At 55.3% G+C, this 17,451-nt stretch overlaps 2 protein-coding genes across 6 annotated transcripts; both read left to right on the forward strand.

The window, feature by feature from the left end:
- The first annotated feature begins 1,114 nt into the window (after positions 1-1,114).
- Cdk2ap2 (cyclin-dependent kinase 2 associated protein 2) lies at positions 1,115-2,786 on the forward strand. Of its 2 annotated transcripts, none has more exons than XM_087591448.1 (4): positions 1,115-1,275; positions 1,584-1,684; positions 1,772-1,904; positions 2,530-2,781. In XM_087591448.1, the coding sequence occupies exons 1-4, from the start codon at positions 1,194-1,196 to the stop codon at positions 2,562-2,564; spliced, it is 351 nt and encodes a 116-aa protein (XP_087447574.1). In that variant the 5' UTR covers positions 1,115-1,193; the 3' UTR covers positions 2,565-2,781. The 2 variants fall into 2 exon arrangements, with proteins under 2 accessions (XP_087447574.1, NP_001102968.1); NM_001109498.1 differs by having other exon boundaries at positions 1,118-1,275; positions 2,272-2,786.
- Positions 2,787-3,746: 960 nt separating this feature from the next.
- Pitpnm1 (phosphatidylinositol transfer protein, membrane-associated 1) lies at positions 3,747-17,172 on the forward strand. Of its 4 annotated transcripts, none has more exons than XR_015630904.1 (24): positions 3,747-3,948; positions 4,874-4,992; positions 6,393-6,607; positions 6,696-6,817; positions 6,980-7,204; positions 8,537-8,863; positions 8,950-9,045; positions 9,135-9,242; positions 10,027-10,088; positions 10,179-10,429; positions 11,265-11,454; positions 11,559-11,719; positions 11,896-12,053; positions 12,138-12,337; positions 13,018-13,188; positions 13,693-13,857; positions 14,019-14,167; positions 14,256-14,366; positions 14,752-14,868; positions 15,036-15,184; positions 15,278-15,427; positions 15,501-15,684; positions 15,930-16,058; positions 16,664-17,172. XR_015630904.1 is itself a non-coding variant. In XM_087573661.1 (24 exons), the coding sequence occupies exons 2-24, from the start codon at positions 4,915-4,917 to the stop codon at positions 16,925-16,927; spliced, it is 3,726 nt and encodes a 1,241-aa protein (XP_087429787.1). In that variant the 5' UTR covers positions 3,747-3,948; positions 4,874-4,914; the 3' UTR covers positions 16,928-17,172. The 4 variants fall into 4 exon arrangements, 2 of the variants coding, with proteins under 2 accessions (XP_087429787.1, NP_001008370.1); XR_015630905.1 differs by having other exon boundaries at positions 9,138-9,242; XM_087573661.1 differs by having other exon boundaries at positions 9,138-9,242; positions 11,559-11,666.
- Positions 17,173-17,451: the final 279 nt, after the last annotated feature.

Consider the following 17,451-nt stretch of genomic DNA (forward strand, 5'->3'; position numbering starts at 1 on the left):
AAAATAGATCTTTTTTTTTAATTTTAAAGTGAATTGATTTCAAGGAAATAGGAATGAGATGGCCAGACCCAGGTAGGAGTTTCATTAATGAAGTCAGAACAATAATCAACTGTGCTTCCACCCATATAGGGCCGACTCTCTTCTCTATTTCTCTGCCCACTTCCTAGTTTATCGTCCAGGTATTATTATCCTCATGTTTCATACGAGGAAACTGAAGCATATTAAGACAAGAATCTGTGGCGAGTGCCTGTAATCCTTAGCATTTGGGAGACAGAGCATCAGGAGTTCAAGGTCATCCTTGACTACACAGGGAGTTCGCGTTCTGACAGGACTACTTGAGACCTTGTCTCAATCCCATCCAACCCGCCAAAAGGAGAACCCAGGAGGAAACCATCAATGAGGTGCTGAGATTTTAGCCAAGATCTTGACCCGGGTCCTGACTTGACCTAACGCAGTCCTTCAGTGGAGAAGGTGGGAGACTTAGGGTTCAGGCCTTGAGCAGTGTCGTCAGCTGCCTTGTACCCACCTGCCTACTAGACATAAGGTGTAAACCAACCTAGAGAAAGAGCTTGGTAAAACCTTTGGTGAAGGAACCGTTGCCATGGGAACAAATACAGGCCTGAGGCGCGCGCGTGCGCAGAGGCGAAGGGGGGGCACCGAACCGGTTAAAGGTGACGTAAAACGCTCCGGGTAGGGCGGAGGGTTCATACTGGGGGAGCCGTGGCCTTGTGAGGGAAGTCACGAGGCGGTGAGAACTAAGTGTGTTCGGCGGCCGGCCACACACTACCGGAGCAAACCGCGGGGACCAGACTGGCCCGCTGCGGAGGCCCCGCCTCTCGGACCTCGGGACTAATCGGATTGAAAGCGCGCCGGCCCCGGGCCCCGAACTCGCCAATTGAGGAGGACGGCGGTCACCGCCCAATCCGGGGCAGACAGGTGCGAGGTCCGGAAGGTGGAGGCCAATCGGAAGCGGTTGCGGCCTGCAGGGGCAAGATTCAGCCAATGAGGAGGCTCGAGTGACAGCTGAGCACACCAATCGAGAGTGAGGAACGGTCGTGCCCGCCCGCCCTTCCGGCCGGAGCTCTATTTACCAGGGGCGTGCAGATCGCTTGCCAATCAGAGTGCGGCTGAGCTGCCGGACAGCCAACCCCAGAGGAGCGGCCGGCTGGCGGCCGCCGCACTAAGGAGTTGGGATGTCCTACAAACCTATCGCGCCCGCCCCCAGCAGTACCCCCGGCTCCAGCACCCCCGGGCCAGGCACCCCGGTCCCTACAGGTGAGGCGCCAACTCCACCGTTGCTCGTCTTATTCGGGCAGTCGAGGTCTTGTAGAGAAACGGCTCGAGTTTTGCAATACAGGGCCTGCTAGGCGAGCCTGGCTCAGCCTCAGTTTGCTAGCCTGAGAAGTGGGCGTGGTCACGTAGAGATTGTAGGTGGAGCGCAAGGGGGAGGAGTGTGTCTCTGAAGTTGTTCAGAGTGGAATGAAGAAGCATGCCTTTGGAGGTGGTCAGGAAAACGGTCCTGGGCTTGGAAATCTGTAAGGAGGTCCTTGTCACACTCTAACCTCTTACTCGTGTCGTTGCAGCCGGAAGTGTCCCATCGCCATCGGGCTCAGTGCCAGGAGCTGCAGCTCCTTTCAGACCACTGTTTAACGACTTTGGACCGCCGTCCATGGGGTATGTACAGGTGAGTGTGGCTAAGAGCTTGCTTATGGATAAGGACAGGAGATGCCCTCGGGGTCTGAGGTCACAACTGTATTTTCTTTTGACACAGGCAATGAAGCCACCCGGTTCCCAGGGCTCTCAGAGCACCTACACGGACCTGCTGTCTGTCATAGAGGAGATGGGCAAAGAGATCCGACCCACCTATGCTGGTAGCAAGAGTGCCATGGAGCGCCTGAAGAGAGGTAGTGAAGCCAAAGCCCACCCTTGTTCTGCCCAGGACACAGACATTAAGAATTATGAATATTAAGACATTTCAGTAAGGATGGAGGATATCTAGAGTCAGTTCAGGACATTTGGGCCAGCCTAGATTAGAACAGAACCTGTCCAGGAAGGTGTTTGAAATGAACTTGAGTCAGTGTTCAAGAAGGTGCTCGGGAACTCAGGGTGAATGTGAGAATTAGCCAAACCCTTAATCTCATCCAGCCACACTAGATTAGGGGTGATCTTGCTGAACCGTGAAGGGCGGGAAGTGTCTGCTCTGCAGGGTGACTGTGGGAGGTTTCTGAGGCCCTGCTTCTTACGTCCCCATCCTACCCCGCCCCACCCCAGGTATCATCCATGCTCGGGCACTAGTCAGAGAGTGCTTGGCAGAGACAGAACGCAATGCCCGCACGTAACAGGAAGCACCTTGACCTCTCCGTCGGGACCTTTCCGGCCACTGCAGAGCACCTGCTTCTCCCTGGCCTTTGCCCCAAGTTGCTTCCTATCCTGGGCTTCCTGTCCTGTGTTCCTTGGTGGGCACCTTTCAGGAACCAGGTAGCAGATCTTCATCCAGTTGGCTGTACAGACTGGTCTCTCCCTCTGCAGGAGTGCTGAGAGGCCACCGTGAGTCCCATCTGTGACCTGATCACAGTGCTGATCTAACTGGAGCTTCCTCTCTGTGGTCCCACCACATGGCACTTACTCCTTAACTCTTAGTCCAGGCCGCCTCCTCCCTCTCCAACAGGGGTGCAGAAGGCCTCCCTGCCTCATCTCTGGGGCCACAGCTGACTCTTTTTTTGGTGTGTCTTTTACTAAATATGCCCTTTTTATATAAATAAAAGATGATTTGGAGCCATTCTCTCGGCTCTGAGCCTTTCTGTGTGTGATTCCTCTGGGGGAAGCCTGCTTGAACCTATGCCTTCCCACCCTGTCCTTTGCCACCTCCAGCTCTGTGCCTTCCTGCTGGGGGAGTAGCTGAAAGGCCAGAGCACCAGTGGTGGGGAAGTCTGCATAGGGAGGTGCCACCAGAGGGCAGTGTAGGGCCTTGGCTGCCTTCACAGCTGGAGGTACTGTTGGGCAGCCTGAGCCTGAAGGGCCCTTGCTCTGTACTGTTGGGCAGCCTGAGCCTGAAGGGCCCTTGCTCTGGATTGGCAGGCATGCCTGGCAGGGTGGAGATACCAGTTCACCGAAGTCCCACCTTTGAATGCCTTAATGCCCCTACACTACCCTCCACTTTAAACTATCTTTGGAAGGCTCCGGATTCGCCAGGTCTCTGACTCCTTAGGGAGGCAGTTAGAGGCTCCCTTCCCCCCAGCACCTGCAATCCACTGTCCCGACAACTTCCACCAGGCTGGGTGTGGCTCCATGAGCCAGCTATGGGTGTCTCAGCCTTTGTACAGAGTCAGAGCAGTTAGATGGGTGGCCGAATTTGAGAACCTAGCAGACATAGTAGAGAAGGACTTTGGCCCCATTAAGGGGATGGCCTCTACCCCCCTATGTAGCTAAGTAACCCTGTAATGCCAACCCTAGGCAGAAGCAAGTGAGAGCTTCCAACTTCTGTCTAACTGGGGTACAGCATTTCCTCTAACCTGGGATCCAGCCAGGAGGGCTGCCCTGGCTGGGCCCGGGTGGGAAATGAAACCGAGAGTCTTTGGGGTGTACAGACAGCACAGAAATAAAGAACTGGCATTTGGAGACCGGCCACTTCCCAGTCTGCCTTGAAGAAGGAAGGCAGGGACCAGCCCTGCTGCACCGCGGGCGGGGCTGCCCCCGACCCTGCCGGGGTGGGGAGGACTAGCCCAGGAAGGGGGCGGGGCGGCCGCAGTGACGCGGCGGGGAGGGACAGCAGGGGCGCCGGCGGACAGACTGGGGGAAAAAGGTCGGGGCTATGGGCCGGCTCCGCGCCTCCAGAGGGTCGGGCTCCGTCTGGAATCCGAGGCCGAGACTGGGGGCACAACGAACTCCCACCTTGTGGCCGGCCGCCCCTGCCTGGGTCGGGTGAGGGGCGCCCACCAAAAGCTAGAGGTGAGCGGGGACGTTGGTGAGCGGGCAGATCAAGAGCGCGCCTGGCTCCAGGGACGCGGAGCAGAGGGAAGTGAGGACCGGGCCTCTCGCCTGCCCGCTGGGTGCGAGGTGGGGGTGGAAGGGGTGTCTGCAGCGGAACTGTGGCGCCAGGCCGGGACGCAGGTGGGCAGAGTGGGCCTCCCAGGGCGGAGGCCAGAAGGGATACCAGTGGACCGCTCCTGCACCAGCCTGGAATGGGCAACTTCCAATGGGAAGATGATGGGGTGGCTGTAAGGACGAATGGAAAGTCGGTGAAGACCAAGGGTGCATACAGTTCAGGACCCGCGTCCCGGCTAGAGTGGTGAAAGCAGGTGGGAGGGGGTGGCCGGCACGGAGGTTTTTTTCTGGTGCCATAAGGTAAGTTAGCATTAGTAGAGTTGCACAGGCTCATGAGGGCTGCTTCCAGAGAGACACCTTGGTGGACATGGGTCTAGGTGGACGTCTAGGAGTGAAGTACACGGAACCCCACCGACTTCGGGGGATGAAGTGATGAAGGGGGCGGGTTCCTAAGGTTCTGGTCTTGGAAGCCAGGCGCGGTCCGGAGGGATGCTGTTTTGGTAAGCGCTGGACGCGGACGCAGTGAAGATGCGAGGATGGCCTTGCGGCGTGTCGGCTCGCATCCGCCGCTCTGGGGGGCCGCGTCAGTGCGCGGTTGCCATGACGACAGGCGGGCGGGGGGCGGGGGCTACGTGGAAAAGAGGTCAGCTCTGAGCCTTTCTGCTGCTCTGGGCTCAGCAGCGCGGGAGGCGACACTGGGTTCGCCTCTGCCTCCCCCGCGGCGGGCCCAGGCATGGGGTTCCGCGGCCCGAGCCCCTCTGCAGGCGTGCAGGGCTCGGTACCGCGCACCACCGCCCTGCACTGACTGCCGCGCGGTACCCTGCGCTAGGAGGAGCAGAGGCCGCACACGGTCAGCGGAGCGGCTTCAGGATGCTTATCAAGGAGTACCACATCTTGCTGCCCATGAGCCTGGACGAGTACCAAGTGGCCCAGCTCTACATGATCCAGGTGAGAATGGTGGGGAGGGCTATACTGGAGCCATGCTTCATGGTGGAGTGAAGAAGGAATTCGCAGGCCTCAGGGGGATAGTCCCGCTGGATCCCCCACAACCAGTTCCTTTAGTGGGTTCTGTAGCCCATAAGAAGAGAGAGAGACATCATCCTCTTTGGATGTTCAAGCAGAAGGGTGGGACAGAAGGGCAAGAAAGGCCAATGGGTGCTTTCCATCCATTAAATACCCAGCCTACATATGGTCTCCTTTAATCCTAAGAATCTGTAATCCTGTCGGGGGAAGGGAATGCAGTCTTGCAGTCTATGAGGAGAGTGGGGAGCCAGGAACACTAGGTGGTAGGTAGCTTAAGCAGGGGTTTCTGGGGAAAGGTGTAGAATCTGGGCATTCCCAAGAGATCAGAAAAGAGATATGTGGATCAAGACCTCAGACTGTGCTAGGCACAGGGCAGGCAGAACTAAATGTTGAGGAAGGCCTTGGCTGTGAGAAAAATGCTGGCTGGAGGCAAGCCAGCAGGGCTTTAGGTGGTCTGAGCTATATGTTCTTTAGGCCTATAGAATCTGCATCTAGGAGGAGAGAGGGCCATATCTCACCTTGTGGGGGTTGAGTGGGCCACATCTGGGCTTCAGAGCTATGAAAGGATACCTGGAGGCTCTCACACACTGAAAGATGTCACAAAAGCTGGGAATGAGGTTCCAGAGGGAAAGGGCAAGTCAAGTCTGTTGAGAGGTGGTCTTGTTGCTATCCCATGAACATACTCAGCATGCTCTTACCAAGCTTGCGCAAACTTCTCTCCTTTGAGCCCCCATATATTCAAGCCATAGCTATGGCCCCTCCCTCAGATCTGTGACCCTCTTACAGCATTCAGTTTCCAGGTCTTCATCCTTGCTGCACCTCCTTTTCCTTGTGGCACTTACTGCCTTCCTGTTTTCTGTTTCCCTCTGCTGCAGCCTAAGTTGTGCCAGGAGTAGGTGCTGTCTGTCAGCAAACGCCAGTTCTACATCACTCACCCCCAATTAATGGCAGGATCAACTGCTAGGTTGCAGAACCCCGTGGGAACTGGGCAGAATCCATGATACCAACTCCCAGAACTTTACAGGGACTTGAAAAGGCTATGCAAGCTGCAGAGATGGCTTGGCTGTTAAGAGCGATTGCTGCTCTCGTGGGGGATCTGGATTTTGTTCCCAGCACCCACATGGCAGTTCACAATCAACAGCTATTCCAGTATCTGGAGATCCAATGTCCTCTTCAGGTAGCAGACACGCAGGTGGTGTACACACATATGTAGTCAAACACTCAAACACTTTTTTAAAAAGGTGATGCAAAGAATCAGAACCAACCCGGGGACCCCAGAATTTAAGCTCGGGGCTGAGCTCCCTATTTTCTGTCCTGGGCTGCAGAAAAAGAGCCGGGAGGAATCTAGTGGTGAGGGCAGTGGTGTGGAGATCCTGGCCAACCGGCCCTACACAGATGGACCCGGAGGCAATGGGCAGTACACACACAAGGTGTACCACGTGGGCTCCCACATCCCAGGCTGGTTCCGGGCACTGTTGCCCAAGGCTGCTCTGCAGGTAGAAGAGGAATCTTGGAATGCTTACCCGTACACCCGGACACGGTAAGTATGTGAGCCAGGCACAGGCTCAGGACTGGGAAGAAAACAAGTGTTGTGCACACAGCATGACTCTCCTACTGCCCTCTGCCAGGTACACCTGCCCCTTTGTGGAGAAATTCTCCATTGAGATAGAGACCTATTACTTGCCTGATGGGGGGCAGCAGCCTAACGTCTTCAACTTGAGCGGGGCGGAGAGAAGACAGAGAATCCTGGGTGAGGCCTTCTTGGGTGGTCCCTTGCCGTTGACTTGGTGGGCAGTCTCCAACGAGCCCCTAGTCTCATCTTCCTGTCTGTGAAAGGCTTTTCCTCCTAATCCTTGGGGTGGTCGGTGGATATTAGAAAAGGTTTGCTTAGTGCTCACGGAAACCCCTTCAGATACCATCGACATCGTGCGGGATGCAGTGGCCCCAGGAGAGTACAAAGCAGAAGAGGACCCTCGGCTGTACCGCTCAGTCAAGACAGGCCGAGGGCCACTGGCTGATGACTGGGCACGGACAGCAGCCCAGACAGGACCTCTCATGTGTGCCTATAAGCTGTGCAAGGTTGAATTCCGCTACTGGGGCATGCAGGCCAAGATTGAGCAGTTCATCCATGATGTAGGTGAGCATCCGGATGAGGAGTACCCAGCATGCACTAGGCCTGTGTTTGGAACCAGGAATGCTCCCAGTCACAGGAGAGGGGAGAGGGGAACAGTAGAGCCTGGCTAGGAATCAAGGGAGCCTGCGTTAGGGTACCCAAAGAATTAGGAGGGCAAGGAGCTGGCAGTATGGTGTCTGAGGCCCATGCTATCTGATACTCAAAGACGGTGCTGCCTTAGTGAAGCCTCTGTGAGTTTGGCAATACTGAGAGCCTCTCGGGAGGGTCACCAGGTGAGGATGGTCACCTCACAGATTTGTTGAGGATTGCAGGCCTAGGAGCGCTTTGATTCCATTACTGCTTTCCTCAGGATGCCCTCCTTTCTCCAGCACTGTGGCCCTGATATTGAAGACCCAGTTTAAGCCTCTTCTGAACTGAGCCCTGCTTCCTTGTCGGGTCTGAGCTGGGCCACCTGCAGACACATAAAAGGACCATACCCAAGGTGGTACAGTCTCGTAGCCTGGGCTCTACTTCCTCCACTACTGACCCCCTGCAGTGGTTCCAGCAAGCTGGGAGGCATCTCAGCACCCTAATGTTCCTTTCTGACATGAGAAAAGGAGGGGACGATAGTGACAGCCAGTGCCTGAGTGACTGACATGGACCAGATCCTTGAGAGTCACTTACAGCAGGATCTCCCTTCACACCCTAGACAGCACTCTAAGATAAGAGCTACCGCTGTTCCCATTTTGCAGATAAGGACACTGAGTTTAGAGAGCGGTGCAGACTCCCCTGTAACGCTTTTGGGAAAAGCACAGGTAGGAAAATGGAAATCACCAACATATAACCTCTGTTAGGATGCTAAGGCATTTCCGTCCGAGGTTTGCAATCCAACCGTTACTACTTTACTTCCTAGATTCTTTGGGGTCTCTTAACTTTCTTTCTCTCCTTAAGACGATATGAGAATGGGTATCATCTTTCTCTCCACCCTCTTGAGGATTGCCAGAATTTCCATTAACTATTAACACCTTCATTAACCGTGACATTTCATTAACTGTTACTACCTTAATTAACTGTTAGCTCCTCAGCAGGAAGCCAGGTGAAAGCAAGCCACAAGCCTTGGTCATGTCTGCTAGAGCGACTGCATCAGTGCTCAGAGGGGTCAGAGAAATAGACCAGAAAGGACAGGGGGACCAATGTCCGTCTCCTGGCCTGTCCTCTAGACAACACAGGCCCTGCTGTACTTGTGGGTGGTATGCCTAAGGGAGTCGTTACTTAACCTTGACGCCTGGGTATACAGCTGCACTGGCAGGGAAATGAGGGTGGGAGGCATGGTTTTGACGTCTGGGGCTTCTGCAGGTCTGCGCAGGGTAATGCTTCGGGCCCATCGCCAGGCCTGGTGTTGGCAGGATGAGTGGATTGAACTGAGCATGGCTGACATCCGGGCACTGGAAGAGGAGACAGCACGTATGCTGGCCCAGCGTATGGCTAAGTGCAACACTGGCAGTGAGGGACCGGAGGCCCAGACCCCTGGGAAACCCAGCACTGAGACCCAGCCTGGGACCAGAACGGCTGGCACCCCTGATGGGCCTGAGGCCCCTCCTGGCCCCGACGCCTCACCAGATGCCAGCTTTGGGAAGCAGTGGTCCTCATCTTCCCGTTCCTCCTACTCATCCCAACATGGAGGTGAGACTGGGGTACAGGATCCAGGAATGGGAGGGAGCCACACACCCAACCTGGGCTCCCAAGCTGAAACCCAGGTGGTCCTGCAGGTGGTGTGTCTCCACAGAGCTTGTCTGAGTGGCGCATGCAGAACATTGCCCGGGACTCTGAGAACAGCTCCGAGGAAGAATTCTTTGATGCCCATGGTCAGTACAGAAGCCACATTTGTGGAGGATGGGGTTACTGGAGAGTTCCTAAGTCACCCTAGCCATGACACAGCGCCCTGTCTCCTCAGAAGGTTTCTCAGACAGTGATGAGGTCTTCCCCAAGGAGATGACCAAGTGGAACTCCAATGATTTTATTGATGCCTTTGCCTCCCCGACTGAGGTAGAGGGGGTGCCAGGTAAGGATCTCACCCCAGGATACCAGACACCAGCACTCTGTGTGCCACAGGGACTTAGAACAGCTCAGCTCTAAGTGAGCAGGACCTGAGAGGAGTTTCAGTCTGGAGAGAGTTCCCATCAATACCTAGTTGGCAAACTGATGGATAAAGGGTGGAATGATGGAAGAGACAAGTTCAAACAGGTCCAGGTGGCACCAGGGAGGGACTGCCTGGGTATCCAGGAAGGCTTCCTGTTAGTACTGATGTCTATACTGGGGTTTTAAGGATTGAACCAATGCTGTCCAACAGAGCTGTTTTAAGACAGTGGATACCTGTGTGGTAACAACCAGCACCATGGGACTAGCAGCCACTTAAGATGTGGGGCTTACCTTTCTTATTTTGCATTTTATTTCATTTTAATATAAATAACCACGTGTGGCTTGTGGCTCTGGCTACCATGGTATTCCCCTGAGGTGATTGCTGACACTGTTGTTTATCTTTTAGGATTTTTCTTTTCTTTTTTCTTTTCTTTTTCTCTCTTTTACTAAGTAACCCTTTCTGTATCCCCTGTATCCCTGTATCTGTATCCTCTGGATCCCTGGTTCACTGCATCAAATGGGTCAGAGTGAGAAATTTCCTACTTTGTGGTATCATCACAGGGCCAGCATGAGGAAAAGCCTAGAATGTAAAATGGTCTGGAGGTTTGGGTGGGAATAAATTAGGGGACATCAGGCAGTCACCTGAAGGGCCAATGCGAGGGTTCCGGTGATCTTTGATTCCCCTCACTGGTTCTCCATTGTCTTAGATCCTGCAATCATGGCTACCAAAGGCATTGAAGATGAGGCCCGAGCTCCCAGGGACTCAGAGGCAAGTATGTTCAACTACTCTATGTCCGTGTTCTGCTCATTTGCTGGCTGGCCGCTGATCTGACACTCCATACCCCACTGTGTCCCTCAGGGCCTGGATGGAACCGGGGATCTAGGGGTTGAGGCATGCTCTGTGCATGCCCTCTTCCTCATCCTACACAGCGGCAGCATCCTGGACTCTGGCCCTGGAGACACCAACTCCAAGCAGGCCGATGTTCAAACACTGAGCACAGCCTTTGAGGCCGTCACCCGAGTCCATTTCCCCGAGGCCCTGGGTCACGTGGCACTGCGGCTGGTGCCCTGTCCACCCATCTGCGCGGCTGCCTATGCTCTTGTCTCCAAGTACTGGCCAGGGGTGGAAGGGTGGAGCACACACAGGGTCCCCAAGAGGCAGTCATCTATTTGGGGTGCTCCCAAGATCAGGGCAGTTCTGAGGGTAGAGAGAGGAATCACGCACCCGGATCAGTCCTGATCACGAATGAACCAGTTCTATATTGGTTGGTTTGATTTTGTTCTTACTGCTATTTTATGTGTATGGGTATTTTGCCTACATGTCTATCTGTGCACCTCACGTGTGCTACAAGATGATACCTGATAACTTGGGAACTGGAGTTTCAGTTGTGAGCTGCCATGATGGTGCTTGCGATCAAACCCGGGTTCTCTGGAAGAGCAACCAGTGTTCTTAACTGCTGAGCCACTGCTCTAGCCTCTGACTTTGCTTTTTTGGAGACATGGTCTCACTTTAGCCCAGGTTGGCTTAGAACTCATAGCTGAGGTTGGCCTCACCTTGTGGGGATCCTCCTAGTTCAACCTCCAGAGCAACTGGTTCTCAATCTGTGGGCCTGGATTTCCCCAAAGACCGTCAGGAAACATTGATATTTACATCACAACTCCTAACAGTTGTGAGGCAGCAGCAGAAGTAACTATGGTTGGGGGTCACCACGACATGAGGAACTGTATTAAGGGATCGCAGTATTGGGAAGATGGGGAACCTCTGCTCCTAGTGCTAGGATCACTGGGTGCACCCTCATGCCTGGATCTGAATAGACCCAGTTATGGGCTCCACCTCAGATGTCCCTCGGGTCTGACACCCCACAAAGGACACTTGCTAGCAGGCCCAGGGGAGTTGGTGGCAGTGGTTAAACTGAAGCCTTCCCCCCACTTTCTCCTCCTGCAGCCTGAGCCCCTACAGCCATGATGGGGACAGCCTGTCCCGCTCCCAGGACCACATTCCACTGGCTGCTCTGCCACTGCTGGCCACCTCATCCTCCCGCTACCAGGGTGCCGTGGCCACTGTCATCGCTCGCACCAACCAGGCCTATGCAGCCTTCCTGCGCTCATCGGAGGGCACAGGTTTCTGCGGGCAGGTCAGGGGTTAGACAGGCTACCAGGAAGCATCCAGTACCCATGCAGCTGTGGCCCCATCTAGGTTGGTGACATGGCCTCTCAGTTGTGCCACCTTCTCACTCAGGTGGTGCTGATCGGAGATGGTGTTGGTGGCATCCTGGGCTTTGATGCGCTCTGCCACAGTGCCAGTGCAGGCACAGGGAGTCGAGGCAGCAGCCGCCGTGGGAGCATGGTCAGTGTGGCCAAACCCAGCCTCCTCAGGAGGGTGGTTGTCTCCATCTCTAGGTCTCTGCCCCCCTGGAATATGGCCTCTCTGCATGTGGGCAGGGCCCCAGTTGCAAAGTTGAGTCTCCTATGGGACTCTGCCTGGTCCAACCCCAAGCCTGTGTCCTCACTTCCAAGTTAAGTAAGAATCAGAAGGTCTCAGGCTTAAGGATGCTTCTATCCTTCGTTCGTTCTAGAACAATGAGATGCTCTCCCCAGAAGTTGGTCCAGTACGGGACCCGCTGGCAGATGGGGTGGAGGTACTGGGTCGTGCTAGCCCAGAACCCTCAGCCCTACCTGCTCAGCGCACCTCCAGCGACATGGCTAACCCGGATCCTGATGGCTCTCAGAACAGGTGCTATCTCTGCCCAGTGACCCCTGCCCTAAGCACAGGCTGGACCTCAGAGGCAATAGCACTGAGTTTCTTCTTCCCTTACAGCCTACAGGTAGCCCCCACAGTTACCTCTGGGGAGCCCCGTCGTGCAAGCACAGCCTCCTGTCCACCTGCCAGTTCTGAGGCTCCTGACGGCCCCACTAATGCTGCTCGACTGGACTTCAAGGTCTCAGGCTTCTTCCTCTTTGGCTCCCCACTGGGCTTGGTGCTGGCTCTACGCAAAACCGTCATGCCTGCCTTGGAGGGTGAGCCCTGGGTGTAGAAGGGTTGCTCTTCATCTGCTTCTGTTTGTTCCCTTCCCCATCTCTGCTAGCCTTGCTGGCTCACTGGAGACAAGGGAATTCCTACTGTTCTTCCTCAGTGTGGAGTAGTGGCCTGGTTAGAGGGGGAAACGGAAGGCCCAGAAAGGATATGCCAAGGCTAGGTTCTAAAGCGGATCAGGAGGAACTTCTTGTGGGAAAAGGTATTCTGTATGAGAAGGGGCTCCCAAGGCTGGGAAGTTGGCTCAGTGGTTAGAAGCACTTGTTGCTCTTGCAGAGGACCTGAGTTCAATTCCCAGCACCCACATGGCATCCCACAACCATCTGAGCATCTGACACCCTTTTATGACCTTCATGGGCATCAGGCACACACATGGAACACATACATACATGCAGGCAAACACTCATACACATAAAAGGCCACATGCAGGAAGTGCTCCATCCCATAATACAGCAGCCAGTGAAGGCTTCCACTGCCGCTTGGCCAGGACACCCCTGCAGTGCCTGGCTTAACCACACTCTCCCCCCTAGGCTGGAAGAATGGTACACACCTTTAATCTCAATACTTGAGAGGCAGAGGCAGGGTAATCTTTGTGAGTTCAAGGCCAGTCTGGTCTCTACAACAAACAAACCAAACCTCTCCCTTCTTTCTACTGGGTCCGCAGTGGCTCAGATGCGTCCAGCCTGCGAACAGATCTACAATCTCTTCCATGCCGCTGACCCCTGTGCCTCCCGCCTGGAACCCCTGCTGGCCCCCAAGTTCCAGGCCATCGCCCCCCTGGCTGTACCTCGTTACCAGAAGTTTCCCCTAGGAGATGGCTCATCCCTGCTGCTGGGTACAACTCCCCTGCCCCAGCCAAAATTAATGGGAGAGAAGGACACAGTAAAAGACAGGAAGTAACTCCCACATCATAGATAACCTCTCATGTCACCCCTCTCAGGTACAAGGGTCACTCCTCCCATAGACAGTTAGGGTCCCTAGGAACCTTTTGACCTGTGCCAAGTAGGAACCAGTGACTAACTAGAGAGGGGACTGAGGGGCATTGGCATGTTAGTGTGCACGTGTAAGACTGTACCTCCATGTGCACTTGGTTGCATGTACTAGCGGGGAGCATGTATGTGTTTTTGTGTTTTGGGGTAGCAAGCATTCTGGTAGGGATGTTATTGACTACTGCATACAACTACAGACAACACTGTCTCTCCCCTGAAAATCTTCAGCTTCAGCCAACTAGAGAGGCTAAAAGGGCAGAAAGTAGAGGCCCAGGAGCTAAGTTATGCTGGGACCTCAAGAAGAAGAGACACAGGGGCAGCCTTGTGCTTAGGTTGGTTCTCTTCCCCAGCTGACACTTTGCAGACCCATTCGAGCCTCTTCCTGGAAGAGCTGGAGATGATGGTGCCCTCCACGCCCACCTCGGCCAGTGGTGCCTTCTGGAAGGGCAATGAATTAGGCAATGAGCCGGCAGCCCAGCCAGCAGCCCCCAGCACCACCAGTGAGGTGGTTAAGAGTAAGTGAGCCAGCACTGGCCTGCCCTGCCTGGAAGAGTATCACTTCAGAAAGTACATTGTCCTAGGTGGACGGGAAGGAGGGAGGGAAGGTCCCCCATAGACCAGGTGATGGACAGTGGCAGCAGGCCACCCTGACTCACTGCCCACCATGGCTATGTAGTCCTGGATCGCTGGTGGGGAAACAAGCGCATCGACTATTCACTGTACTGCCCTGAGGCACTCACCGCCTTTCCCACCGTCACGCTGCCCCACCTCTTCCACGCCAGCTACTGGGAGTCGGCAGACGTAGTGGCCTTCATTCTGCGCCAGGTGAGTGGAGTCAGGGATGTGGGCCGGAAACCAGGAAGCCCAGGACTATGGAAGAGGGCCATTGTTTCCTGCCTGGTGTCCTGAGCAGGTCATTGAGAAGGAGCGGCCACAGTTGACAGAATGTGAGGAGCCATCCATCTACAGCCCTGCCTTCCCCAGGGAGAAGTGGCAGCGCAAACGCACACAGGTCAAGATCCGGGTATGTGCCTGGCTGCCAGGAGCCAGCTCAAGCATGTCCCCAGCATTCCCAGGGTCCTGGCCTCGTATCCTCCTTGCCTTGGCTCTGCCCCTGGAAACCTCAGGTTCCTCTGCCCACTTCTCCTGAGCCCTGGTTGTTAGTCAGGCTGGATCCTCATTCACCCTCACCTGCCATCCTCTGCATCCTGTCTAGCTCTGACTGCAGAAAGCTTCCCGGCTGCATACTCCTGTGGGTCCACAGATGCTCCCATGCTCAGCCTCTGTGGTCTCCCATGGCAGCCCTGTCCCCTCGTGCTCCACCCTCAGAGTGGTCCTGAATCCAACTCTTTCTCCCGACATATACATCCGTCCTCTCCTGTCCCAGCTCACCCTCTCTTTCCCACCAGAACGTCACTTCCAACCATCGGGCAAGTGACACCGTGGTATGCGAGGGCCGTCCCCAGGTGCTGAATGGGCGCTTCATGTACGGACCACTGGACGTGGTCACACTCACTGGCGAGAAGGTCAGGACCCGATGCCCATGCTCCTGGTGTTTCCTACCCTGCCCTAACAGCTGTTGATCTGCCGATCAACAGCTTGAACTTCCTGCCTGCCTGGCCAGCCTCTGCTCTCACCTGCCTCTAAAATAGTACATAGGAGTGGTCTCCATAGCCCTTCCCACCCCTGCCAGGTGGATGTCTATGTCATGACACAGCCCCTGTCGGGCAAGTGGATCCACTTTGGCACAGAGGTCACCAACAGCTCAGGCCGTCTCACCTTCCCAGTGCCCTCAGAACGTGCACTGGGCATTGGTGTCTACCCTGTGCGCATGGTGGTCAGGTAAGCAGTGGGTACTCGGGCTCCTCCTGTGGAGGGAGCCGGGCACTGCCCGCCTCACCTATTCCACTCACACCATGCTTCCATGGACCACAGGGGAGACCATACCTACGCCGAGTGCTGTCTGACTGTGGTGTCCCGAGGCACAGAAGCTGTGGTCTTCAGCATCGACGGCTCATTCACTGCCAGTGTCTCTATCATGGGCAGTGACCCCAAGGTGCGCGCTGGCGCAGTGGACGTGGTCAGGTAGGACCCTGGGCCCCACCCACAGTGACTGGTCATCACTCTGGACTGGAGCTGACAAGACTCCATCTCACAGGCACTGGCAGGACTCAGGCTACTTGATCGTGTATGTAACTGGCCGGCCTGACATGCAGAAGCACCGTGTAGTGGCCTGGCTGTCGCAACACAACTTCCCCCATGGTGTTGTCTCCTTCTGTGATGGCCTCACCCATGACCCACTGCGACAGAAAGCTATGTTTCTGCAGAGCCTGGTGCAAGAGGTATTGTGGCTGAGAATGGCCCTAACCTGCCCTCACCCCATTCCTCATTGACAGTGGTCCCGCTCTCCTCAGGGCCCTTGTCCTTAGGGCCAACAGGGGAGATTAGCTATGTTGACTAGGACCTTGCCCCCGTCTCTTCACAAATAACAGTGCCCCTGAAACAGCAATTTGGGGGAGGGGGTGCATGCCATTCCACTGGCCCTATGGCTCCACAGGCGGGGCTGCTGACCAGCTTTTCTACACAGGTAGAACTGAACATCGTGGCTGGGTATGGGTCACCGAAAGACGTTGCAGTATATGCGGCCCTGGGACTCTCTCCAAGCCAGACCTACATTGTTGGTCGTGCAGTGCGTAAACTGCAGGCACAGTGTCAGGTAGGACCCAAGGGCAGGATGGGAACAGAATTTCAGAGCCAAGGCTAAGGACCACCCAAGGTGTTGAGTCCTGCAAGAGAGGGCAGATGTAAGGCATTTGTGGCCCCAGGAACTACTTCTTCTTCCTGGGACAGGAGCGATAGGCTATACTTGCTGTGTACAGACCAGAAGTGATCACAGGCTGTGACTGTTCAAGGTCTCGGATACAGATCATCTTACCATGGCCTTGGGCAGGTTCTGTGACCTTTCTGAGCTCGTTCTGTGGGGAGTGAATGGTGCTAGCATTATCTATACTCATTAGCTTATAACAAAGGTCTCATCATCACTGCGGGTCAAAGGCTCAGGGCTAGGCCTGAGCTTCCTCAATGCTAAATGCTGTTATTTCCCCAAGATGCCAGCTTGAGGATGAGTCAGGTCTAGAGAGAGGCAAATTGGGAGTAGAGCCAAGGTGCCTGGCTCAGTCAGGGGTACTACGTAGTGGGAGAAAGTTTCCTGATCAGGCTGAGCCAGGCTGCCACTGCCAGCGTCACCCAGTCTATCTACCCTGTGCATGAGCCTTAGGGAAGGCTAGTAGTTCCCTCATCCCTGCTTTCTTCTGCCCACAGTTCCTGTCAGATGGCTATGTGGCCCATTTGGGCCAGCTGGAGGCAGGCTCCCACTCCCATGCCCCCTCAGGACCTCCAAGAGCTGCTCTGGCCAAGAGCAGCTATGCTGTGGCTGCCCCTGTGGACTTCCTCCGTAAGCAGAGCCAGCTGCTTCGATCCAGAGGCCCCAGCCAGGTGGACCTCGAGGGCCCAGGAACACCTCCTACCACCCTGGCCAGGGGCAAGACTCGAAGCATCAGCCTCAAGCTAGACAGTGAAGAGTGAGCAAACCGTGGCTGGACCTGGGTTATTTATTGATACTCAAGGGGCCTGAGTGACTGTGGGAGGCTGGGGCCTAGACCTTTGGCCCCAGCCCTGGCCCCACACCCTGTATGACTACTCCTCAGTATTACTTCCCTTAGTGGGGGATTACTTCCTACCCCCGAGGGGAGGAAGGAGGGAGTGGGCTAGGGTCCAGCAGCTTTTCCAATGTGTGAACCTATAAAATTAAACTGCACTCTACCAAGGCCTTTCCTGTCTGGGACTCTGAGGTGCTAAAAGGGGCCAGGACCTGCTCAGGGTCATAGAGTAGGGCAACTGGAGCCCCTTCACTTTCACTTTCCCCAAGGGCCCTGGCTGTACTTTCCTAGGGCATTTCCTAGATAGTCTGCCTATCCCTTCTCCTGTCCTCAACCTCAGACACTGCTTGAGTCATGTGGAGTCTAACTCTACAGCTCTCCTCACCTATGCCCCTAAGGAAACTTCTGTCTCCAAAACCAAAAGCCAAGGACTGAGGGACCTAAGGCTGG

The sequence above is a fragment of the Rattus norvegicus genome, chromosome 1, assembly GCF_021556685.1.
Source record: "Rattus norvegicus strain SHRSP/BbbUtx chromosome 1, alternate assembly SHRSP_T2T, whole genome shotgun sequence".
NCBI classification, from domain to species: domain Eukaryota; kingdom Metazoa; phylum Chordata; class Mammalia; order Rodentia; family Muridae; genus Rattus; species Rattus norvegicus.